The following is a 27,825-nucleotide window of genomic DNA, read 5'->3' as shown; positions in this document are numbered from 1 at the left end:
GACTCCGACACCCCCAAAGGGATCACGCTGTGTCGGAGACCAGAGGGCCGCCGCCGAACAGCATACACGGGTGTGCCACAACCTGATTATCGGGTAAGTGTTAACTCCACTATCGGAAAAATAGATGAACGGATCTGGAGGGGAAAGAAAAGAGAAAAAAAAAGGGGGGGGGGAGGGAGGAAAGGAGGGGGGCAAGGCAAGGTTAGGGTAGGGAGGGGAGGGTGAAAGAGAGATTAGGGGTTCCAGGGACCCGGCCGCTAATTTATTCTAGTGGTTTCTATTCCACTGGGTTTACAGCGTGAGCTACTGTATAAGATTGTACCAACGGGCAATGTTGTTTAAGATAGCAACGCACGGCATGTGGGCGATGTAGTAAATTCCACCCAAGGCGCCCAGGTAGTATAATATTTGCCATAAGAAACTTTCGCTTATCAAGGTTTATTTAATCCACAGATATGTTACATTGTGGCAGAGATGGGAACATTGTGGTTTATTCCTCCGCAGGATTCATGACCGTCCCCATGAAAAGAACGATGTCAGTTTTTTGCTCAATGAGGAAGAAAACAAATGGCCTATCAATGGATATGGATAGGGGTAGGGGTGCTGACATTAACGTCAAACCCACGGCGGTGGCTGCGGCGGCCACTGTCCCTTCTTCATCCACATTTATTACAGCCTGGTGCACGGCCTGAAATATAATAACAGACATGATAACGTCAGCAAATAATCAGCAAACACAACCTGCTCAGCTGTAGTTATATAAGATGATTGGTGTCGGGGTAATGGGAATTTCTAATCAGTACAAAAAAAGACCATGAAGTGTATTGTATATAGAATTGTGTTTTTTATTTATTTATTTTTTTTTTTTTTAATAATTGTTATCAGTACTTTTACTTACTGTTGGCAAGACCAGTGTTTCTCAACCAAGGTGCCACGAGCTTGGGACCCGGTTTGCCCTGGATCAGAACTATGAGTTGCAGTGGTGTGGATGAGTTGGTCCTCAGAACCATGACAACAATGACGCTCTGGATCCAGGACGCAACCATGTCATTTATTACTATGATGATGGCACCATGGCGATGCATGACTCTGGGGGTGCATGCAGGGCTGCCCCCAGTATTCAGCAGAACATGGAAGTCCACCTACTTCAGAACCTCCTCCGCTTCCTCTCCTCTGCCATGTTGCTAAAGCCAAAAAGTAGGGCTCAGATGTGAAAAGGGGACTGTGTGGTTGTGGGGCTCTGTGATGGAGGCACTTTGTGGTGATGGGGTACTCGTTTATAGGGAACTCTGATGTACAGGAGCAACTCTGATGTAATTGCGTGCCTTTATGATGTGAAGGAGGACCTCTGATGTAATGGGGGGCCTCTGATGTGAAGGAGGACCTCCAAGGTTATGAGGGGCATCTGATGTAATGGGGGGGGGGCCTCTGATGTAAAGGGTATTCTCTGATGTGATGGGGGACCCTCTGATGTGATAGGGGCCTTCCGATGTGATGGGGGCCCTCTGATGTGATGGGGGCCCTCTGATGTGAATGGGAAACTCTGATGTGATGGGGGATCTCTGATTTGATGGGGGGCTCTCTGATGTAATGGGGGGCCCTCTGACCTGATGGGGCCCTCGGATGTGAAGAGGGACTTCCAATGTGAAGGGGAATCTCCAATGTTAAGGGGAACCTCTGATGTCAAGGGGGGACTCTAATATGTAGTTAATATCAAGTTGTTTGTGTGCGCAACATCCCAGGTTTAGGTTTCCCACTGCTAAGTAGCATTTAGAAGGGGAACTCTGATGTGATGGAGGATCTCTGATATAATGGGGGCCCTCTGATGTAATACGGGACCTACTGATGTGCTGGGGGACCTCTGATGTGGTGGGGCCCCTCTGATGTGAAAGGGAAACTCTGATGTGGTGGGGGGATCTCTGATGTGATGGGGGGGGGGGGCTTCTGATGTGATGGAGGATTTATGATGTGATGGGGGCCCTCCGATGTGATGGAGGACCTCTGATGTGATAGGGGGCCCTCTAATGTGGGATATATATATATATATATATATATATATATACACAGTGCTCAGCATAAATGAGTACACCCCAACAGATTTGTCAGAAAACCTTTACTTTCTATTCGGAGTCAACATTCTCTATGGGCAACCAAGATTTGTTAATTTGCACACACAAAAAAAGTATTTTTCTTAACAAATTCATTCAAGTCTATGTTGCAAAAATTAACACACCCCAATGAAAGTCTTATGCCTTGTACACACGCAGCGATAGTTGGCCGCAAATTTTCGGCCAGCGTCCGATCGGCCGATTTGCGGCTTGTTAGTATGATGCTTTCGACAACCGACTTTTCGGCTGAACAAAATATGGTGTGCAGGCTATAAAATTTTTGTTGGCAGTCAACAGAACGGCCGATTTTCCATCAGTCAGTACATATTTCGGCAGACAAAAATCTGATGAGCAAGACTGGGCATGCTCAGAGAAGAAAAAACACACGGAAAGTAAACCGGCACATGACATCACTTCTGAAGTTGGTTTTTGTTGGCCGAGAAAATTCGTGTGCAGTCTAGGCACATTCCAACCAACACAACAACACTGGACAAAAGACGGCCGATCGGTCGGCCGATAATCGTTGCGTGTGTACGAGGCTTTAGAAGCAAAGCTAAATTTTAGACAACAAACTTTTAATTTTTTTTACATTTTTTTTCCTTTTTTTTATTGGGAATGTTATATAGCAGAAAGTGAGAAAAATATATATATTTCAGAATTGTCGATCTTTTTTTGTTTATAACACAACAAAAAAAAATCACATACCACCAAAAGAAAGCTCTATTTGTGGGGAAAAAAAAAGAAATCAATTTTATTTGGGTACAGCGTTGCACGACCGCGCAACTGTCAGTTAAAATAATGCAGGTCCGAATCGCAACAAATGGCCTGGTCATTAAGGGGGTAAAACCTTCCGGTCTTTAAGTGGTTAAAGAGCACCAGAATATGTCATCTCACTTTACCTACTTATGAAGGGCTACCTACCCTTTATGTGTAAAAATATACTTATCTCCTTATTTAGCTTTACTTAATTTGCTGTAAGATGACACTTGGCGCTGAGAGGCCCCTCTCGCCATTATTGCTCTGTTACTCTTGTTGGTGTCACAGCTCTTGAGGGGGCATAACATTATAAAGCAACAACTCTGTTGTTGTTCTTAGTCCTCTTAAATACTTCATTCCCTCTTCCTCTTCATTTCTTCCTCTTCATTTCCCTCTTCCTCTTCATTTCTTTCTCTTCATTTCCCCTCTTCATTTCCCTCTTCCTCTTCATTTCCCTCTTCCTCTTCATTTCCTCTTCATTTCTTCCTCTTCATTTCCCTCTTCCCCTTCATTTCCTCTTCATTTCTTCCTCTTCATTTCTTTCTCTTCATTTCCCTCTTCATTTCTTCCTCTTCATTTCCCTCTTCCTCTTCATTTCCCTCTTCCTCTTCATTTCTTCCTCTTCATTTTTTCCTCTTCATTTCCCTCTTCCTCTTCATTTCTTCCTCTTCATTTTGCTCTTCCTCTTTATATCCTCTTCATTTCCCTCTTCCTCTTAATTTCCTCTTCATTTCTTCCTCTTCATTTCTTCCTCTTCATTTCCCTCTTCCTTTCTTCCTCTTCATTTCCCTCTTCCTCTTAATTTCCTCTTCATTTCCCTCTTCCTCTTCCTTTCTTCCTCTTCATTTCCCTCTTCATTTTTTCCTCTTCATGTCCTCTTCATTTCCCTCTTCCTCTTTATTTCCTCTTCATTTCCCTCTTCCTCTTCATTTCCTCTTCATTTCTTCCTCTTCATTTCCCTCTTCCTCTTCATTTCTTCCTCTTCATTTCCCTCTTCCTCTTAATTTCCCTCTTCCTCTTCATTTCTTCCCCTTCATTTCCCTCTTTCTCTTCTTTTTACTTTTACAGTAAAAAAGGTTTAAAACCTTGCAACAAATTCCCTTCACATGGTGGTGATCCAAAGGTAACATTTAAAATTTGCCCCAGCTTGGCACTATAAATTCACATGAAAAAAATGTGTTTTGTGTGAATGGGGCAAAGTCAAAGGTTCTCTGGCTATAATCTCTGCAGTTCGAATGTGCGATTGTGGAAAATACCACATTATGACCATTAGGTGGTGGTGAGGATCATACTTATATCTTCTGATACTCTGCACCATCCAGTGGCCATAATGCCGTATCTCTGAAGTTTCTAGATTTCTTGAGATGTTATTATTTCAGCAGTTTTCTATGAGAGAACTATCATTGTCTTATAAGAGGATAGTAGGTCAGAGGTGACACCATATTTATGGGCCAAATATAAATTTAATACGGGAAATATAAATAGAATGGACTCTTACCGATCCCACTTTAAGCCCAAAATCGTGAGTTATTCCAGAGAAGTCTGCAGCATCGGTGAAAGGGGTTCTGATGCCAAGTTTAGGTAACTCTTCCTTTAGGTTTATTTTGGAGATTATATTAAATTTGGGTACATAAAGATCAATGGTCCTGTGAAGTAAAAAAAAAAAAAAAAGACAATGAAGCTTATTATGAGAACTGGAAAATAGTAATAGCTGCAACAATGATTGGGATAAAAAAGGACAACTTCAACCACCTTCTCTATCCACCCCTACTGTAGCTTAGACACCCTTATATTTGTTGATCCGGAAAAAAAAATGTAGATCCATACATGACCTGACATTATATAGAAGACAGAACAATTTATCAATAAACATGCAGTGAGAGTGTTATAAACTGAATGGATTATTTAGGTAAGCCCTCACCCTAAAGGTAGCCCCACATGCATTAGAATCTGATTGTACAAAATCTGCACAATCTTCTATAGATTTCATGTCCAGTTTCAGATTACATTTTTCCACTTCCAGGCACTGTACAGGAATTGGGCTTTAATAACAACGATGTACCCAAACAAGCCATTCAATCTATTACCAATTTATAACTTTGCTTGCAACATTTTTTGTAGATATAAAAGAGATTATATAATTACATTGTAACATGCATGTCCAGCTTTAACCGGTTACCGACTGCTCACAGTATATTTACTGCGGCAGTCAGCCCCGGCCAGGCAGAGTGACGTAGATCTACGTCGCTCGCCTGTCACTCCTTTTAGAGCCAATAGCGGGCGAGCGCGCACCCGCCGAGGCACGCGCCTGCCTCGGCTCGTTCACTGAGGAGTCCGCGCGTGTGACCGGCAGACCCGATGTCCGCCGGTCACAACTACGATCGCCAGTACAGCGGGAGAAAGACAGAGCGGCTTATGTAAACAAGCCGCCTGTCAGTTCTCCCTGTGTAAAAATGAAGATCAGACGGTTCTACTATGTAGAACCGTTGATCTTTGTTTTTACACCAATAGCAATGTCCCACTACAGTTAGAAGCACGCCCCTAGGACACACTTAACCCCTCCCTGTCCAATACAGTTAACCCCTTCCCTGCCAGTGTCATTTTTGCAGTAACAGTGCATATATATAGCACTGATTACTGCAGTAATGTCACTGGTACCCCCAAAAGTGTCAAAAATGTCAGTCAAGGGTCCGATCTGTCCGCCGCAATGTCGCAGTACCGCAAAAAAAATCGCAGATCGCCGCCATTACTCGTTAAATAAAAACACCAAAAATGACAGAAATCTTTCCCTTAGTTAGTAAACGCAATAACTTTTGCGCAAACAAATCAAAATACGCTTTTTGCGATTTTTTTTTACCAAACATATGTAGTATAAAACAAATTGGTCGAAAATGTTAAAAAATTTTGATTTTTACATTTTTTGGGGGGGAATTTCATATAAAAATAAGTGAAAAATATTGTTATTTTTGCAAAAATTGACGCTCTTTTTTTGTTTATAGCGCATGATCAAAAAATCGCACAGGTGATCAAATACCACCAAAAGAAAGCTCTGTTTGTGGGAAAAAAAGGATGTGAAATTCATTTAGGTACAGCGTCGCACGACTGCGCAATTGTCCGTTAAAATCACGCAGTAAAAAATCGCAAAAAAAACCCTGGTCAGGAAGGGGGTAAAATCTTCCGGGGCTTAAGTGGTTAATGAAGAAACCTGTCAAAATATTAAAACCACGAGGGTTGTCGTTTCCGACCTCTCTTTCCGACAGTGCCAGTTACCTGAGTGTCATAATGATCTAATGGCATCAAAACTGTAAGTCATGCCGGTGGGCAGCTTAGCTAAAAGAATCTGTGCTATAAACTATAAATCTTAATCATTTTGGTTACATGGCAGAGCCCTGGAGCATCGAGAACACTTCAGAACCTGCAGTTTGGACCTTGCCCTTGCCTTTCTACCTGCCGGCATTTGTCCTGCTTCCTACCTCCCCTTTGTTCTACCTTCTCCATGCTTGTGTCATATCCTGCCTGGCCTTGTTTAACTTTCTGCCTGCCTTTGTCCTGCCTCCCGCTTGTCCTTGTCCCACATTCTGTCTGCCTATGTCTAGAGATGTCCCGAACTATTCGCCGGCGAACATCGCTTATTCGCGTTCTCCTCGGCGGGTGAACATATGCGATGTTCGGTCCGCCCCCTATACATCATCATTGAGCAAACTTTGACCCTGAACCTCACAGTCAGCAGACACATTCCAGCCAATCAGCATACCCTCCCTCCCAGACCCTCCCACCTCCTATAAAAAAAGCAAGGACAGCATCCATCTTAGATTCATTCTGAAGCTGCAGAGTTAGAGCAGGGAGAGGGCTGCTGCTGCTGCTGAATTAATAGGGAAATCATTAGCTAGGCCAGTGTTCTGTGTCCACTCCTGCTGTAAGGACAGCGTCCTGACAGCACCCCAAAAAAAACCTTTTTTAGGGCTGGTATATCAGTCTGCTTTTATTTATTTTTTTCTATACATATACAGACTGTACTGTGTGCACACCACTCATATCGGGTGGCACAGTACCTTGCAGATAAAAAAGTCATTTAATTTTTACCCTTTAATATAATTGCAGTTGCCTGCCAGTGTGTGTCAGGCCCACTGCCAGTGCCCACCACTCATATAGGGTGGCACAGCACCTTTCAGATAAAAAAATAATTACATTTTTCCTCTGTAATATAATTGCAGTTGCCTGCCAGTGAGTGTCAGGTCCACAGACTGTACTGTGCCCACTGCCCACCACTCATATAGGGTGGCACAGCACCTTGCAGATAAAAAATGAATTTAATTTTTCCTATAATAAAAAATAAAATTCATCCAGAAAAAACAGGAACTGACTTTTTCATTCGAATTTCAGCGTAAGATATAGCCATATAAATAATAAGTAATCAAAAAATAAAAAAATGGAAAAAATGAATAAAAAATATATATAAGTGTGTGGACCATACTGGTGCCAATCATTATGAGTTGAAGAAAAATTGAGGATAACTTACTGTAATACGTTTCTCTGGAGTTCTTTCTTGGGAGGTATTGTATAAAAAGATCATCATATAAATAATTGATTGATATGAGGATAACATATGAGTAGACCATCACCCATGGTGAATAAAGATAAGGTGCAACATGAGTATCTTGTGGATTAGGTGCAATAAAATGCGTATAAAAAATGTGAATATAACAAATATATATATATTATATATATTCTCAAAAATATATATTAATAAATGGAAGTCCAGAGTGATAATAATAAATGTGTAAGCTAAAAATGTGATGGTAAGTGAGTTCCATACCGACTGTGGAGGTAAAAATAAAACTTTTTAAAAGAAAGTTAAAAAAATTAAATATTTTCAAAGTGATGTTGGATGAGAAGGCTAAAAAGTATGTTTAAAAAGGATCAAAACATTCAGTAAAAATTGACAATATAAAGTCACAGGGGGAGAAGTAACTTGTCGAAATGGATCATACAGGAAGGATGTTGGATGAGAAGGCTAAAACTTTAACAAATAAAAATTAAAAAAATAAAGAATTATTAAAAATTAAAAAATTAAAAATTAAAATATTTCTTAAAAGGGAAGTGGGAAGTTTATGTATACGTAATAAAACAGTTCAAGTCAATATCAGTGTTTAAGCCTTCGGGACGGAGGGAGCGCATTAAAAAAATCCATTTTGTTTCGTTCTTTGATACCATTCTTTTCTTGTTGCTTCCTCTCCAGTCACCTTTTATCTTGTCGATTCCATAAAGGATCATCTCTGCTGGATTTTGTGCATGGACCTCTTTAAAATGTCTTGACAAGGAGTGTTTCGGAAATCCTTTTTTGATGTTTTTTATGTGCTCCCTAATTCTGACGAATTCTGCCAATATATTGCAATTTGCATGGGCACTCTATCACATAAGTGACATGCGTGCTAGTGCATGTGATAGTGTCCTTGATCTTATATTCTGTGATATTTGCCTGTGATATTTGATTTGAAGCTTTTTATCTTTTTTTGTTGTTTCCTATTATTTCTGCAGGGGAGACATTTTTGGCAGCAGAAAAAGCCGTTGATGGCTGTGGGTAGAAGGATCTTTTTTGGTGGGTTTATCACGTTATGCACAATTTTATCCCTGAGAGTGGAGGCCCGATTACAACATTGTCTATTAATTTAGTACAAGTAGTGATATTTATATATTTCATTTTTCCTCTGTAATATAATTGCAGTTGCCTGCCAGTGAGTGTCAGGCCCACAGACCGTACTGTGCCCACTGCCCACCACTCATATAGGGTGGCACAGCACCTTGCAGATAAAAAAGTAATTTATTTTTTCCTCTGTAATATAATTGCAGTTGCCTGCCAGTGAATGTCAGGCCCACAGACTGTACTGTGCCCACTGCCCACCACTCATATAGGGTGGCACAGCACCTTGCAGATAAAAAATTAATTTAATTTTACCTCTGTAATATAATTGAAGTTGCCTGCCAGTGTGTGTCAGGTCCACAGCCCGTACTGTGCCCACTGCCCACCACTCATATAGGGTGGCACAGCACCTTGCAGATAAAAAAGTAATTTATTTTTTCCTCTGTAATATAATTGCAGTTGCCTGCCAGTGAGTGTCAGGCCCACAGACTGTACTGTGCCCACTGCAAATGGACTGTTTGCGGTTGTTTGTGGTGCGTTAAACGGGGAGTTTGGTCTGTCAGAGTTTGGTCTGTCACTGTGAAGCGGGCGTAACCCTTACACTACCTGATCGATACAACATCATACCTGATCGTATTCACACACTGGATGATTTAAAGCACGTTATTCCAAACAATTTAGGAATGTTAGGTGATTTATGACCTTTATGGATTAAAACCCGACTCTGCGTCAACTACGTAATTTTTCATGGGAGTTTTGCCATGGATCCCCCTCTGGCATGCCACAGTCCAGGCGTTAATCCCCTTGAAACAACTTTTCCATCACTATTGTGGCCAGAAAGAGTCCCTGTGGGTTTTAAAATTTGCCTGCCTATTGAAGTCTATGGCAGTTTGCCCGGTTCGCCTGTTCGCAAACATTTGCGGAAGTTCGCGTTCGCCATTCGCCAACATAAAATTTTATGTTCGCGACATCTCTTCCTATGTCATGCCTCCTGCCTGCCCTTGTTCAACCTCTTGCCTGCCTTTATTCTGCTTCCTGCCTGCCCTTTTTCAACCTTCTGCCTGTCTGTGTCCTGCTTCCTGCATGCCCTTCGCCCACCTCCTGCCTATCTTTGTCCTACCTCATGCCTGCCCTTTACAACCTTCTGCCTACCTTTGTCCTTCCTCCTGCTTGTCCTTGTTCAACCTTCTGCCTGCCTTTCTTCTTTCTGCTGCATGCTTTTTTCCAAATCCTTCCTGGTTTTGTTCTCCTTCCTCTCTGACCTTGTCCAGCCTTCTATGTCATACCTGCTGCCTGCCTTTGACCTGCCTCCTACCTGCCCTTGTCCAAACCTTATGCCAGCCTATGTCATGCCTCCTGCCTGCCATTGTTCAACCTTCTACATGCATCTCTCCTGCCTGTCCTTATTCCACCTCCTGCCTCCCTTTGACCTTCTTCCTGTCTGCCCTTTTCCCACCTCCTGCCTGCCCTTGTCCTGCCTACTGCCTACCATTTGGCTACTAGTCAGCATCACAGCACTGCTGGCCCCTCTCTTGGGCTTTCTTTCTCCTGTAAGCTAAAATTAGTATATACGTGATCCCATCCTTTTTTTGGGGAAGACATACCCACAGCAATTTCCCTTTCCACTTTCAGCTGGCAAATGGCCTGTCAGGATATACAAAGTAGATACATGTAATGCAATAATATGGTAATGATTTTACATTTGAATATATAGGTAAACTAGGTTTAGGGTTTTCTTCTCTTACGATTTACTCCATGATGTCCTCCATCGTTGTATGGTCTCAGCAGACAATCCTTGCTCTACTTCATGGATCTTGCCCGGCTCAGCCATGGCGATAATCATGGATGCTTTATCTTTGTATGGAAGCTCCACCACTGTACAAGGAAGCTCTGTGTCACGGTAATTGTTGTACTGTCCTGTGCCACACATCATTGGAACATCCACCATTGTGTTCTTATCCACATTGAACTTCTTGGTTGTTGTAAGAACTGGATGAAAAGTATTCTGCCATTCTCCTAATAATATAAAACATGTATGAGTTTTAAACCCAATAAGATCTCTGGTTAATGGATAAAAAATCTCACACAATTATTAGATTTGATGCCACATATAAAACATGCTCAATGGCATGAAACCGAATGTCTCGAAAAAAAACAAATGCAATATATCCCAACAATACACGCACATTTCCCATGTGTTGTCTCTTTAACCTCTTGCCGACCAGCTGCAGCACTTTTACAGCGGCAGGTTGTAATGTTCCGGTACCTATGGTACCCTTGTTCCTATATTTCTCCTCTCTTTGCGTCCCATCTTGTATAACAAAGGACGCCTACACCTTTAAGAACGGATGACATCATTGCCGAGCGCCGCTATGAGCGGCTATTTCAATCGCCGGTTTGCTCTCACTCATCGCTCGTTCAAACCCACATGTTCATCGCACCTACGCCTGAGAAGTCGGAGCTGCTGACATACCTTCCTTGCTGAACTAAAGCCGGAAACCTCGCTGGTGATCCGTATCCCGCTACGGGATCACCCCTCTCCATGGACACTGTTATTCCTAACCTATCTAAGTGATAAGTACCCCGCAGGGGATTCTTACTAACCAATCTCCTACTGTCATCTACTGCAATTACCAAGACTATCTGTATCTATCTATCTACTATCATCTGCATAAGACTGTTAGCTCTTGGGACTACCTTGAACTATCCTTGCACTAGGTTACTCTGTCTAAAGTATACTCCATCTGTGTCCTCTTACCATCTGCACTATACTTGACATCAGAACCTATCTGCTTACCATCACCTGCAACTCTCCTATACTACTTCTAGTGCTCACCATACACTAGCCTGTCTCTCACCTATATATCCTCATATACTCTATCCCTCCATTTAAACATCTACTAATATATATATAGTATAGCAGGCTGTACACGGTGATGAAGTCCTGAGAGTTGGATATGTGTTAAACAGATTCTCTACAAGGCTACTGAGTGTAATAATTCTGCAGCTGAAAATCCATCCACAAACAAAAACGCATGAACGTTACAGATTGAACGAGCCTTTAAAAAAAATATGGATTCAGCAGAATTATCCACTCATGTACTACAATTAAAACAACAAGTAGAAGCATTGATCCATGCGCTTACAGAGGTACAAAATGAAAATCAAACCTTGAGACAGCAGCTTGGCCGTCTCACACAGCCTCCTGCTGCTCAGCCTCGTGAGCCTAAGATAAACCCTCCTATAGTGTTTTCTGGTGATCGGAGCAAATTCCGTGAATTTAAAAATGCATGTCAATTGTTTTTTTTGTTATAACCTCTAACCTACACCACTGACCAAATTAAGGTTTGTACCATCATCTCCTATTTAACGGGTGAACCCCGGGCCTGGGCAGATGCTCTCTTTGAAAAGGATGATCCACTCCTTAATTCTTACCCTTTATTTCTAGCACAACTTGCTAGTTTATATGAAGACCCCAACAAGCAGAGTACCGCTGACACCCAATTACGGGCCCTAAAACAAGGAAGGAGACCTGTTGTAGATTTCGTGGCGAATTTTAAAAGATGGTCCCCTGATTCAGGGTGGAACGACACATCTTTACGAACGCAGTTTAGACTCGGCCTATCTGAGGCCGTTAAAGACGAGCTCGCCCGAGCGGATTTACCTGGCACTCTAGAGGGACTGATACAGACCAGTATCAATATTGACAGACGACTACGAGAAAGAAAGGCTGAGAAGATGGGCTCACCATTTTCCAGTCCTTCTCGGATGTTGCCTGCTGACCCTACTCCTATGGAAGTAGGAATGATACGCCCACCTCTGACCCTTTCTGAACGTGCCAGGAGGAAAACCGAACATCTTTGCATGTACTGCGCATCCCCGAATCATTTGGTAAACGACTGTCCTCTTGTCCGCATAAAAGAGGGTGAGTGTTCAAATGTCTTGCTAGGGGGACTCACAACTTCCTTTTCTAAACCTTATCTTTTTGTTCAATTAACATTGCAGTGGGACCAAACTAGGATCACCACCAAGGCTATGATTGACACAGGATCTTGTGGAAACTACATTGACATTTGTTTTGTCTCCCTTAATAAAATACCTATTGTTTCAAAACCCAAACCTGTCTCCGTTAGTTTTATTAACGGTACCCCTTTATCCTCTGGTCTTATCACCAGTCAGACACAGGCACTTCTTGTAACTGCTGACGAGTCTCATGTGGAGACCACCACCTTTGATGTATTAACTTCGCCACATTTTCCAATCATTTTGGGACTTCCCTGGTTACACATACATCAACCAATCATCGATTGGAAAACAAGAACGTTAGCCTTCTCTTCTCACTATTGTGAGACGACGTGTAACCTCCCCACACATGATGGGATCCTGTCTGTACTGCCGGATGACATTATTCCTAAGTGTTATCAAGATTTATCGGAGGTTTTCCTCGAGAAAAACGCTCAAATGCTACCTCCTCATAGGGACTATGATTGTTGTATCGATCTGCTCCCTAATAGCAAGTTGCCTTACGGACATGTATATCCTCTCTCACAGGATGAACTCTCTCACCTTAAGGAGTATCTGGATGAAAACTTGGCAAAAGGATTCATCCAACCTTCTACTTCCTCCACTGCTGCTGGGCTTTTTTTTGTCCGCAATAAGGACTCTAGTCTTAGGCCTATCATTGATTTCAGACAATTAAATGCCATCACAATAAAGGATCGTTATCCTTTACCTCTTATTCCTGAACTTATCGAACAGGTGCGTGGGGCTTCTTTCTTTTCAAAATTGGACCTAAAAGGGGCATACAATTTAATTCGAATCCGTAAAGGGGATGAATGGAAGACGGCATTCAGAACCAGATACGGACTGTTTGAGTACCTTGTAATGCCATTTGGGCTATGTAATGCCCCCGCAGCCTTCCAACGTTTTATAAATGAGATATTCCGAGACTTGCTTGATGTTTGTGTTGTAGTATATTTGGACGATATACTTATCTATTCTCATTCCTTACCTGAGCACATAAAACATGTGAGACTTGTGTTGTCAAGACTACTTGCACATAACTTATATGTTAAAGCAAAGAAATGTTTGTTTCATAAAGAGGAAGTACTATTCCTAGGATATATTATATCTAAAAGTGGAATCAAAATGGACATGAGCAAAATATCCTGCATTCTGGATTGGCCTGTGCCAACCACTCGCAAAGCATTACAAAGATTCCTAGGATTCTCTAATTACTATAGGAAATTCATTAAAAACTTCTCTGCGATTGTGAAACCTCTCACACAACTTACAAGCACGAAGAAACCATTTAATTGGTCAAAAGAAGCAAATGGAGCATTCTGTCTGCTGAAATCAAGCTTTACTACTGCCCCCATACTATGCCATCCAGACCCATCCCTTCAATACATCTTGGAGGTAGATGCGTCTAATATGGCAGTAGGAGCAGTTCTCTCACAACGACCAACAAACACCTCACCTCTTCACCCAGTTGCTTTCTTCTCAAAGTCATTAAGCAGCCCCGAGGTGAACTACCCAGTAGGTGAGAAGGAGTTATTAGCCATAAAACTGGCATTAGAGAATTGGAGACACCTACTTGAGGGCACTCAATTGCCAATTCTGATATATACTGATCACAAAAACCTCCAATACCTTCAGACTAATAGAACTCTTTCCCACCGGCAGGTACGGTGGTCGTTATTCTTTCTGAGATTTAATTTTTTAGTAACTTACACGCCCGCAGACAAAAATAAAAAAGCGGATGCACTCTCACGACTAGCCGAGAAAGATTGCACTGAGGTTCCCTCAGTTCCTATAATACCACTTGAATGTATTATCGGAGTCGTTCGCTCACTGAAGGAGGAGATTTTGCACAGCATAGGATTGGATTCACCTCCACCACAACTAACTACTGACGCAGAAGGCTTCCTCTACTACAACGATAAATTATACATACCCCCTACTATGCGAACCAAGATCTTAGAATTGTCGCATGATGTACCTATGGCAGGACATATGGGTATGACTAAAACTCTCAATCTACTCACTAGGCAATTTTGGTGGCCAGACATGAAGACAACCGTAAAAAAGTTTGTTTCATCTTGTGATATCTGTGCAAGGTCTAAAACTGACAACACGAAACCATCAGGGTTACTTTGTAGTTTACCGATACCCCAGGTTCCGTGGGAAGTGGTATCCTTAGATTTCATAGTGGAACTACCACCTTCCAAAGGATTCAACACCATCTTGGTATCAGTGGACCATCTGACCAAGATGGCACATTTCACCCTTATCCGAAAACTACCTTCATCCAAACAAACAGCGGAATTACTTGTGAAACATGTCTTTAAGTTACATGGTATTCCAAAAACACTGCTGTCTGACCGTGGTTCACAATTCATCTCAAAGTTTTGGCTAGCTCTATGTCAGATACTGCGAATAGAGCGTAACCTCACTTCTGCCTACCACCCTCAGACCAACGGACAGACAGAGAGAGTTAACCAGTGCATTGAACAGTACCTGCGTTGCTATACTTCGTATCTACAGGACGATTGGGCAGATCTCCTCCCACTGGCGGAATTCGCCTATAACAATGCTACTCATAGCACTACTAAGCAAAGTCCGTTTTACCTGAATTATGGGTTTCATCCCACACTCCTTCCTCCACGTATCTTACCATCAAGTAATCCAGTAGCATCTGATTATCTTGCCCAGATAAAGGATTCTCTGGGATTACTCAACAATACCATATCTCATGCTCATAGCCAACAAAAAAAGTACTACGACCTCCGTAGGAAACCCTCTCCCCAATATGCCATTGGGGATCTTGTTTGGCTTTCTACAAAAAATCTGAGACTAAAGATCCCTAGTAAAAAACTTGGACCTCTATTTCTGGGACCTTTTCCAATAGAGAAGCTTATTGGAAAAGCTGCAGTACAACTCACATTGCCAGTAGACCTCAAGATACATCCTGTCTTCCATGTGTCTCTACTAAAGCCCCATGTTCCTAACCAAGGGATAAGGCCTACTATCTCACCTCCACCTCCTGTACAAGTGGAGGGTGGAGAAGAATTTGAGATAAAAGAAATTTTGGATTCTCGTTTCAATAGAAGAAGACTCCAGTATCTTGTACGATGGAAGAACTATGGGCCCCAAGATGACACCTGGCTGATACCTCCGATATCCATGCCCCTAGACTGATTCGCAATTTCCACTCGAAATATCCGGAAAAAACAGTTCTAGAGGCCTTCCGGAGCCAGCCTTAAGGGGGGGGGGGGTACTGTAATGTTCCGGTACCTATGGTACCCTTGTTCCTATATTTCTCCTCTCTTTGCGTCCCATCTTGTATAACAAAGGACGCCTACACCTTTAAGAACGGATGACATCACTGCCGAGCGCCGCTATGAGCGGCTATTTCAATCGCCGGTTTGCTCTCACTCATCGCTCGTTCAAACCCACATGTTCATCGCACCTACGCCTGAGAAGTCGGAGCTGCTGACATACCTTCCTTGCTGAACTAAAGCCGGAAACCTCGCTGGTGATCCGTATCCCGCTACGGGATCACCCCTCTCCATGGACACTGTTATTCCTAACCTATCTAAGTGATAAGTACCCCGCAGGGGATTCTTACTAACCAATCTCCTACTGTCATCTACTGCAATTACCAAGACTATCTGTATCTATCTATTTACTATCATCTGCATAAGACTGTTAGCTCTTGGGACTACCTTGAACTATCCTTGCACTAGGTTACTCTGTCTAAAGTATACTCCATCTGTGTCCTCTTACCATCTGCACTATACTTGACATCAGAACCTATCTGCTTACCATCACCTGCAACTCTCCTATACTACTTCTAGTGCTCACCATACAATAGCCTGTCTCTCATCTATATATCCTCATATACTCTATCCCTCCATTTAAACATCTACTAATATATATATAGTATAGCAGGCTGTACACGGTGATGAAGTCCTGAGAGTTGGATATGTGTTCAACAGATTCTCTACAAGGCTACTGAGTGTAATAATTCTGCAGCTGAAAATCCATCCACAAATAAAAACGCATGAACGTTACACAGGTCGGCTCTATTACGCGAAACGGCGTACCTGTACGTCACTTTGTGTAATAGACAGTGAGTGCAAGTGCGTGCCGCTGGGGCCGTGCGCGCACTGATTGGCCAGAGGGGCAGCCAATAGGCGGGTCCAGCGGATGCGATGTCCACCGGCCACTGGCGATCACTCCCCATAGAGACAGAACGGCGGTCTGCCTATGTAAACAAGGCAGACCACCATTTTGTCAAATATATACACAGGGATCCTGTGTTCCTGCTATTTAGGAACACAGATCTCTATGTTCATCCAGCGAGTCACTCCCCCACACAGTTAGAAAGCACTCCCTAGGAGCACACTTAACCCTTTGATCGCCCCTGGTGTTAACTCCTTCCCTGCCAGTGTCATTAGTACAGTAACAGTGCAATTTTTAGCGCTGATTACTGTAATAATGTCACTGGTCCCCTCAAAAGTGTCAGTTAGGGGTCCAATCTGTCCGCCACAATGTTGCAGTGCCGCTAAAACTCACTGATTGCCGCCATTACTAGTAAAAAAAAAAAAAAAAATGTCATAAATCTATCCCCTAGTTTGTAGATGCGATAACATTTGTGCATACCAATCAATATACACTTATTGGGATTTTTTTTTTACCAAAAATATGTAGCAAAATACAAATTGGCCTAAAATGATGAAAAAATTTGATTTTTTAATTATTTTTATTGGCTGTGTTTTATAGCAGAAAGTTAAAAAAAAAAAATATAAATTTTCAGAATTGTCGCTCTTTTTTTGTTTATAGCGCAAAAAATAAAAACCGCAGAGGTGGTCAAATACCACCAGAAGAAAGTTTTATTTGTGGGAAAAAAAGGACATTAATTTTATTTGGGTACAGCGTCGCACTACCGCGCAATTGTCAGTTAAAGTAACGCAGTGTTGTATCGCAAAAAATGGCCTGGTCATTAAAGTGATTCAGTAAACAAGCCAAAGGTTGGTAACAACTGGGTGCAACTTGGGATCAAGCAGGAGCATAGTCGAGGAACATGCCAAAGGTCTGCAATAAGTTGTAGCGAAGATACGGATGGCAGAAGGAGAGACAAGTGCAGGATATTAGCTGAGAGAGAGAGCTCAATAATCTGGCAAACAGGAAGTGCAAGGGCATGGTTTAAATAGGAAGTTCATGGGAGGAGCAAGGGGGTTCAAGATTCAAGACAAACAATATACAAGGCAAGGTTGTGTTAAGAGATCAGGTAGGGAATTACCCAGTGGCTCAGCAAGAAGAGACATTACCAGACACAGCAGAGGTCACAGGTTCAGACATGGATCCTGACACCTGAGGTGATTGAGGAAATCGTTTGGTGCAGGGAAGCTGCCTACCTATCGTCCATATATCCTGACAGGGATGCAATTAACATAGCATTGACACAAATTTGAATACAGAATTGTCAACCATTTTTATCTCAAGGTTGTAGCACCATTAATCTACTCTATCCCAAGCAGTGTTTTCTGCCTTGTCCAGTTCAACATTCATGGACTACAGAACATCTCCTCCCTCCTTATCTCCCTTAACCCCTTCTGGACCGGAAGGATTTCCCCCCTTAATGACCAGGCCCTATTTTGCAATTCGGCACTGCGTTATTTTAAAGGAAAATTGCGCGGTTGTGCGACGCTGTACCCAAATAAAATTGATGTCCTTTTTTTCCCCATAAATAGAGCTTTCTTTTGGTGGTATTTGATCACCTGTGCGTTTTTCTTTTTTTTTTTTTTTTTTGCGCTATGCACAAAAAAAGATTCTGATTCTGAATATTTTTCACATTCTGCTATATGACATTCTCAAAAAAAAATGCTAAAAATATGCACTGTTACAGTAATAATGACACTGGCAGGGAAGGGGTTATCCCTGTGGGTGATCAAGGGGTTAAATGTGAGCCTAGGAGAGTGATTCTAACTGTGGGGGGGCGTGGCTTGTGGAATGACCATAGAGACCTGTGATCCTATATAGCAGGATCACATGGGCTCTATGATCATCCCAGGGAGAAGGACGGTCGGCTGTGTTTACAGCCGACCGTCCTTCTCTCTCATCGGGAATGTTTGTGGGTGTCAGGCGGCAATCGGAGCCACCTGACCCGGGCATCGGTCTTCCTGCTGCCAAGTGAGGGGGCCCTAGCTTCCCGCGCGCGACCGATGTAGATCTACGTCGGTTTGCGCAGAGGAGCCACCCTGTCGCAGTAAAAACGCAGTGGGTGGTCGGGAAGTGGTTAAATAAGGGAAAGGAAAAGCTGGCAACCTTGGTAGCAACCTAAATGCAATTATTTACTCCAGATTCCAATGCCTTACCCTTAAAAAGAACAAAGTTGACCAGGGCTAACTTAGTATCTGGAGGAAAATCTTCGACAAGTTTCTTAATTTTGCCTTCAGTTTTTTTCTTCACATATTCATTTACTTCTTCTTTAGCCTCTTGCGGGTCATTGAAATTGGTCTTCCTAATTTCAGCACGGTAAAGATTTTTCAAATCATCTTCAAAGTTCTTCAGCAAGGTCAGTGTCTGCTGTACAAAAAGGGCATTGCCGATGTTCACTTGAAGGCTGCTTTTTGGTTCATTCAGCAGTTGGAGAAGAGTGGAATACGCCTGATGGACCTCACTTTCCGTGCTCTTTGTGTTGTTCAGGCTCAAACCTTCCAAGATTTCCTGGTGGGCCTTTGATTGGGCGCCCAACAACAGCATGGAAAAAGCAGAAGAAATACTGAAAGGTGAGAAAACAACATTTTTGGGTGGGGAATCCTTGCCCTCAGAAGACGTGGAGGTCAGTTGCTTGAAGAAATTGAAGGCAAATTTAGTATTTCCTTTTACTGCCTCTTTTAGGACTTGGGCTTTCTTTCCACATTCATGGGACTCTTCAGATTTGTAGCAATATGAAGCAGTTATGCCCGGGATGAGCAAAAGTAAAATTAGGAGGAACTTCATGCCTTCTCAGTATAGACGCTCACCTGCAGGTAATGACAATGTGTTTGTTGAGTCTTAATTTTCAATCCCTGATAAAAACTAAAGTAACATGGCATGAGACTGAGACAAACATCAACGTGTAGGCATTAAAATGTACATACAGTATGTCTGAGAAAAATGAGTAAAAAAATCTTTTAATATTTCAAAGATGTACAGATTGACAGTGCCAAGTGCCAAAAGTATTAGTGGTGACACCCTCCATTTTCAGTGAGATGGGGAAGTGTCACGATTCGACCACGCCCACGGCGACTAGCTAACCGAGACGTGGTAAATCGTGACTGGGAGAGTATAAAGGAGTAAAGGAATAAAGAAAATTCCTACTAAGTAATAAGATTGGCTGCGACACTTTCACAGCTTGCACTGCCTTTAGTCACCACTAGAGGGAGACTCCACTCCAATCCAGCTGGCTGACCACACACAGGCAGATACATATCATACATACAATCTGGTGCACTCTAAGGGTTGAGGAGCAGTCTAGCAATTACGACACACTACTAGGATTCCTCCAGCTATCCTACAAGTTAGAACCCCTGTGTTAATCACTCTTCCCACTGTCCCCACACCCACACACCACAAACGATAGCCAGCCACCACCCAACAGTTTGTCCGCAAACTGGTCTGCTGGGACACCACACACACGCAGATCTCCATCTGGTTTACAATCTATATGCAATCTGCCAATACACAGTGCAATTGCATACAGATTGACATGTAGCGTAGATCAAGCAATTTAGGCACTGGAATGCAAAAAATCTCTCTAGAGGTTTGAGTCTTAGCTTAGTACACAGAAGTCACTTATTAATTTTATAATTTAATATCCCGAAAGTGGGCAGTGCATAAAAAATATATACAAAGCAAAAGCAGTTACAAAAAATACACAAAAGATAAAAAGACACACAATTGGCAATTTTCTATGGAAATAAAAAGGAATAAAACAGAAATAAACTTTACCGAAGCTTATTCCGTTGGCAGAAGCATACCGGAAATCGTGCAGGAACTCCCCAGTTCAGAACTGGCTTCAAGGAAGAACGCTGAACCAATCTCAGGGTTCCCAATTTATTGGAATATGAATGTGGGCTGGACTTTAGCCCTTGGCCAATCATCCCCAGAGGGTTGTCCCCTGCTCAGCCCACACGATGTTCTGTGTTCTGAACTGACCAGAGTTGAATTGGCCCAGAATGGCGCTGACCGCTGGGCCAGGGATAGGAGTTCTGACACCAGCGCATTGGTCTGATCGCGACAGTACCAAACACTGCTTGCCTGTCGCAATCAGGCGCCATACAACGGTTTTGTGCAATTCTCCAGGACCCCACCCATGCCACAGACACAGATTTACATGTACTCGTAGCCCCACACGTGAGCCACAAGAAGGAATTATTTTCATCTCTCTGCCACTAAAATTCTAACTTTTATGAGAGATAAAATACATTCCTTTGATCTGTTGGTATCAATCCATACTTGTAGACGGTTGGGGGCCTTCCACCGCCCCCTGCTGATTTCCACAGCCAAAATGACTGGCAGTTCTCTTTGATGCTCCCGGAAGTGACAATTCTCTTGTTTACTGGTATGGGAGACTTCATTGGAATGTAGGTGTCAACTCTATCTTACAGAATGGCCCCTGCCTTTTTAGATGCTAATAACAGGACATGTGTGTGTGTGACTGATACTACATTAATTAACTCCAAAATGACACTACATCTGCAAATCACTATTTCTACAGATCACTTCATATTTCATATTTCGCTACCGCAAAGCTACCCTATATCTGACATTTACGTTACAGGAAGTAATTCAAACTCACCAGAAGATGTTGATCCATGTGACCTTATAGCTACAGGAGATTTTCAATATCTGTTCTCCTTAGGGAACTCTAAGCAGCAGCAGCAGCTCTTGTTCACCCCTTTTTTCATTATAGATTGGCGTGTTTTTTTGCATTACATATATATATATTTTTTAAGCAGAGACCCCAGAGAATAAAATGGCGGTTGTTGCAATATTTTATGTCACACTGTATTTGCACAGTGGTCTTTCAAATGCAATTATTTTTGGAAAAAATACATTTCAATGAATTTGAAAAAACTAAACAATAAAGTTATCAAGAGGAGATAGTGTCAACACAGGATGACACTGTGGACACTTAAATTAATACGTGCCACGTCCTAATCAAAACATGTATGGGAGGAGTGAGGGCAAATGGACTTTATTGGCACTGACAACCAGACAGTTACGTCGTAAAAATAAAATTATTTTATTAAGAAATTGTTAAAAAACATATATGCATATGTGTATCACCACAGGTGCAAAACATGAAAACAAATCAAAAGACAATCACATTCATATCAAAAGACACAGCTTTAAAAGGCATATATAACCTAAATAACCATAGCCTCTACAACCACCTAAATGGACCAAATACACCGTGATGGAACTATACAAACTGGAAGTTTTGGGGCAGCCCTAAGGCTATTCCTGGTTAAAGCAGCATGAAGCTTGTGAGCAATTCGATTGGCGGTAAAAATAGGGAGGCTTGGTATTTTGGTATTATATTCCGGTCAAAGACAAACTCTACATGTTTTGCGCGGTTAGCGCTTCTTCAGGAGTTTATGTAATGGCTGAACAATTCTACAAAAATATGGAAAGAAAGAATTTAGGATTTATACATAAGCCATTAAAGAAATGTGCATATATATATATACATATGTTGTGTCACCTTCCAAGGGGAGGGGGGGAAAGGAAGGGGGGGGGAAAGGGGGGGGGAGGGGGGAGAGACAAAACATACAATATCATAGCAGCATAAATAATTTCACAACCTAACTAGGTGAGTTAGCTATGTTTTTATCTTACCAATGTAAAAATGTTGGTAGCATAGTGCACAAAGGCACTGTTTTCTATTCAGTAGGTGCAGGTGCCTGTGTCTGCGAGACAGACAGAAAAGAGCGGCGGTCTGAAAAAATGCCAAATCACACCCCAAACAAGAAAGGGGTATGTGTAAAGGAGGTGGGGGGATATTTAGAATCACGATCCTTAATCTAATGAAAAAAACACAGATATAGTAAATATTGGTAATTGAGGAAAAGGGGGGGAAAAAATATATATTAGAAGGTATATTGGTAGATATGTATAATCATAGAGATATTGGTATCCAATCTCTTACCTATTCAGCCTAAACAATGTAGATGAGGTCACGAGATATATAGCTGGATACTGTTGTGCATAGGTGCAGTCACAGACAGATCCCAGAAAGGTAGTTCTGTGTTCCCTGTGAACAGAGCCAGTGAGCAGGGTATAATATCGCAATAATGATATACAGCTCTGAGGAACCAACCCAGAAAATATCAAAAAATAAAAAGCAAAATAGAAGAAGCGGTATGCAACAAAAGCCAGCTTGTGCGGTGTACATATATCGAAATGTGCTGTAATCAAGCCCGCTTGTTCAATATAGAGGGGGCAGGTAGAAAAAGAAGAGAGTAGGGATATGGACCAAACATACCTCGATATGTATAGTAAGACACGACCACCCCAGGATGACCAAATAGCCTGTATGGGAATATATTGCTGTTGGGCAGGCAACCCCTACTGGTAAGTAGGGCGTCAGTTCCTAAAGATACGATATAAAAAAAAAAAATATAGTAGAAGGTATAAAAAATGTGTTGAAACAAGGAGGGGGTACAGCCATGTTTCAAATAAATTCAAAAAACCGAGACCGGGATTGACACCATACAAGTAATGTGCGTAGTACTGACCTATAGCACTGTCCAAAATGCCCAAATGTATCGGGGGTAGGGCGCCGGCTGGAACGGCCGTGACCTCCGAAGGCTCCAGACCGAATGCTAGCTTCAGTCTGGGCTAAATAGCCCCCAACTACGCGAGTCAGCAACGCCGAGATGGCGTGTGATGTCAGCGCAGCCCGGCATGAGGACCGCCCTCTGCTGCTGGTCGGGGCGGGCATAGCGATAGAAGTGCCCATTCCCGCGACACAGAGAAGATGAGGGCGGGTCCGAGAGGCGGAAGCAAAGTCAGCCTCTCGTGACGCGCCGCCCACTAACAGGAAGACTCCGGTGGTGAAGGGGGCAGAAACCACCCATTCACGATCCCGAGCTAACCCCTGTCAGGGAGCCGCGCTAGTTGTAAAAGGGCTATGAAGGGAGATCCCTAAACAGCAATGGAAGGGGAAGCAGAGCCCCTGTGAGGTGACGGCGCTACCAGCCGCACCTCCAGGCACTAAAACAGTGGAGCCGCCCAAGGTGGCTGGCCACACGGACACAGGCACCAGCACCAGAATACTAAAAATAACAAGAGCCCCAAAATAAGGAGCGGATATCAAAACTGAGATACAAGTTTAAGGAAAAAAAGGGGGGACATTATATTTTTTGACAGTATAGAGAGAACCCTGGAAATATAAAAAAAAAAAAAAACGGGGAGAAGGGGGGGGAAGGGGGGTATTATGTTTGAAAAGAGGGGACAAAAAGGAACACTCTTAAAACCTCGTAGGGTATAGTAATGCTTCAAAACTAGTATGTGTTTTTTATATATATAGGCTAGTGTTCAGAAAAGGGGAGGAGAAGGGGGGAAAAAAAAAAAAAAAAAACAACGCCTAAAAGGCAAGAGGTCATATTATCAATGCTGTATACATGTTGTTGGGATTGGAGGAGATAGAATATCGCTAGTAGCACCATGGATTTTTAGAGGAAGGGTCTATACGACAGAATTTCATTGAGGCCAGGTGGTGTCGTTGCGTTTAAGAGTTCTATCTATAAAAATTCTCTCTGCAATATCTTTTTATCCCAGTTACCCCCTCTGGGGTCTGGGAGTATGATCTCCAACACTATAAAAGATATGCAGGAAGGGACATATCTGTGGTAAAGGTCGATGTGACGACTAATGGGAGTAATCATTTTACTCTTTCCAGAATAATATACGTGGTCGTTAATCCTTTGTTTAAGCATTCTAATAGTCTTGCCGATGTAGAAAACTCCACATCGGCAAGAAGCGAGATATACTACTACCTGTGTTGTACAGTTTGCGAAAAACCGGGGAGTAAACACATCACCATTAGGTAACAGAAACTGCTGACCCTGCCTTATCCAGGGACAAAATTCCCATTTATTGCACCTATATATTCCAAGCGGATTACGCCAACAAGTTTTTTCTGGGTTATAGTAGGAAGATACCAATTTGTCACGAATGGAAGGGGCTTTCCTAAAAACAACTTCGGGCTTTTTGGACAGAAGAGTAAGGTTCTTCTATCTTTTTGTAGTGCTTGGTTATATGCTTTGCGTAGGAGAGATCTACTATATCCTCTTTCGAGCAATCTATGTTGGAGTCGTTTTGCCTGCTTTTTAAAATCTTCAATATAGGTACAGTTTCTCCGCAATCGAACATATTGCGCATATGGAATACTTTTAACGAGAGCAGATGGATGGGAGCTATTTGCATGGAGCAGTGTATTGCCAGCGGACTCCTTGCGGTATAGATCGGTGGCAATACACTGGTCCATGTCTATGAAAATTTGTAAGTCCAAAAAAGCCACAGATTTTGTGTTAAATCCGAGAGTAAATTTTAGATTATAATTGTTGATGTTTAATTGTTCGACGCAGCTCCTGAGATGTTCTTCCGTGTTTGTCCAAATGACAAACACATCGTCTATATAGCGATGCCAGCAAAGCACCGAATCAATGTACTCTGCATAGCGATCGTCTGTCCAAAGTTTGCGCTCCCACCCCCCCCGGTACAGGTTGGCGTACAATGGGGCACAGCATGTTCCCATCGCAACACCCTGTACCTGGAGGTAGTGGGAGCCAGCAAACGTAAACCAATTGTGAGTAAGGATATATTTCAAAAGCTCAATGATAAAGTCATTGAATTCCCACTTCTCTCTGTCTTCCTCTCTCAGGAACATTTTAATAGTATCCAATCCCTTGTCATGGGGGATACTAGAGTAGAGGGACTCTACGTCCAGGGTGACCAGAAGGGCACCCTCTGGGACGTAGAGGCCCTCTATCTGTTTCAGAAGGTCCAAAGTATCCTTCACAAAGGACGGTGATCCCGTTACATGTGAAGTTAAGAAAAAATCAATGAATTTGCTCGCGTTTTCTGTCACAGAGCCAATACCAGATATGATTGGCCTTCCCGGTGGTCTAGTGGCATTTTTATGTATTTTCGGGAGAGTATAGAAGGTGGCTTCTCGCGGATGTTGGATATTCAGGAATTCATAAGTACTCTGATCGATGAGGCCTTGGTGAAAGGCCCCACCGATCATTTCCTTGAATTCCTGAATGAAACGGATGGTTCTGCTGGAGGAGATTCTCGTATACCATTCCTTGTTATTTAGAATGTCCATACACATAGTTTCATAATATTCCTGCGTCAGAACCACCACGTTTCCTCCCTTATCTGCTTGTTTAATGACAATACCCACACGATTTTTCAATGTGGATAGTGCTTGCAGTTGTGGTTTAGTAAGGTTTGGGGTGCCTCTGTTAAAGCAGGTAGTTTTGATGTCACTGACACTGGCTACTAGGAAGGCCCAGATGTTTGGATATGTGGTAAGGTCAGGGAATCTCGAGGATTTATTTTTGAACTTGTGCATAGTTTCTTTTTCTTCAGTCTGTATATTATAAGGCAGGGAAGAAGAAGGAGGGGAAGAGGAAAGAGGGGGAAGGGGAGAGTCTTCAATCGTTTTTTTACGCTTGGTTTCTTCCAGCAAGAATATCAGGTCTTTTAATGCTTTGAATTCTTTCATCTTGAAATGCTTTATCCTTTCCGAGATCTCTCTATCTTTAGCTAGGCGGGAACGTTCCTCGTCAAACATGTATTTGTAAGTTAAATTTCTAGCAAAGATATAGAGATCCTTGATGGTTTCATATTTGTCAATGTCTGAAGAGGGACAAAAACTAAGGCCCAACCTTAGCACTGATATTTCATCAGGTGTTAGGGGTGTCGATGTTAAATTAATAACATCTATCCCCGTCTTATCTCCAACTATGTTGTCACTGCTAATGATCTCTCCTACGGCCCCATGCGGGTGACAAAGTGGTCCATCGTACCCTGTTTTGCCCCCCCATGGGGACATTTGGAAAAAGGCCCCCCTGGGTAGATGTACCACATGCTCCCAAGCTTTCGTCTGAATCCAGATTCAAATCTGGGAGTGATCCCGTAACTTGTCTATTAGTGTTTAAAGTTAATAGATCGATCGCCTGGGAGGCTAAAATGCCCAGGTGTGTAGTGGGTATCTGTTGTGTGTCATTTACGTTGGAGGAAAGAGAATTTCCCGGGTGATTGTTACTATCATTGCTGGTGACCGCAGTGCCTGAAGTTGACTGAGAATTAAATGATTGGGAATTATCAGGGCGTTTTTTGTGTGTTTGTGATATGTCAGTCCCACCTCCAAAGTTCCTCTTACGTGCAACAGAATAGAGACCACCACATGCATTAGACAGTCCTCGAGGAGTATGCTATAAAAGAGAGGAGACAGATGAGTCAGATTCTGTACTATCGTCAGGTGTTTGTCTATTCCGAAAAGCGTCAGTCTTGCCCTCTCTATGGGTGCGATTACCAGGCCTAGGATTGGACCAATGGTAAGCGAAACCCTCAAGAAATGGAAGTCTGTCTTTGGCCATTTTATTTTGTTTTTTTTGCAATAATGTCCTTGTTGACTTTCGTTATGTACTCTTTTAGCTCTTTGTTCTTTTTGTTATAGACTGTTTAATTTTTGATTTCAAAAGCGTTGTTCAGTGTTGTAATGTCTAAATCAAGTTGTATCATGTCTTTTTTTGTACTGGTCCACTAATAAACTCATCAGTCCCAGGCTGCACTGGGTCAGTTTGTATTCCCAGGCATTTTTTAAATCCTGTGAGACGTTATTAATTGTTGGTAACAGTTGTACTCGCAAGCCAATGGGGCTAATTTCCTCTCGTATGTATTGATTAAAAAATTCAGTGTGCCAGTACAAATTCGACGTCTTTTTTAGCAATCGTTTCAATTTAGAGAAATACAGGTCTATATTATCAGATTCTATATTACTGCCATTGCACTCGGTGTGTATCTCTTTCATGTAACCTGCCCAGGCCGTGCCAACAAAGTCCATTATTGACAGTTAGATGGATGAAGACAACAGTTGGGAAGAATAATAAAAAAAAAAAAAAAAAAAAAACCAGAAGGGTCTCTATACAAAAACGCAGAAAAATTTACACAAATATAAGCCAGCGGTAAACGTCATTGATTTTTTAGGTGTCTTCCACCTGTTTGAATAATATCAAGAGGAGATAGTGT

General features: G+C 42.4%; 2 protein-coding genes across 2 annotated transcripts in view; one reads left to right on the top strand and one right to left on the bottom strand.

The window, feature by feature from the left end:
• Positions 1–27,825, top strand: part of LOC309569498 (NACHT, LRR and PYD domains-containing protein 12-like) — a 1,417,729-nt gene that overhangs the window by 229,960 nt on the left and 1,159,944 nt on the right. The window lies entirely within an intron of this gene.
• Positions 491–19,538, bottom strand: LOC309569528 (serine protease inhibitor A6-like; the record flags this gene model as incomplete). Its single annotated transcript, XM_082275393.1, has 4 exons — positions 18,888–19,538; positions 10,251–10,521; positions 4,363–4,510; positions 491–688 (listed from the first exon to the last, which is right to left on the bottom strand). The coding sequence occupies exons 1-4, from the start codon at positions 19,513–19,515 to the stop codon at positions 491–493; spliced, it is 1,245 nt and encodes a 414-aa protein (XP_082131519.1). The 5' UTR covers positions 19,516–19,538.

This window comes from Pelophylax lessonae (assembly GCF_965119305.1).
Source record: "Pelophylax lessonae genome assembly, chromosome: 13".
Taxonomy (NCBI): Eukaryota; Metazoa; Chordata; class Amphibia; order Anura; family Ranidae; genus Pelophylax; species Pelophylax lessonae.
This window is presented reverse-complemented; position numbering and strand designations above follow the sequence as displayed.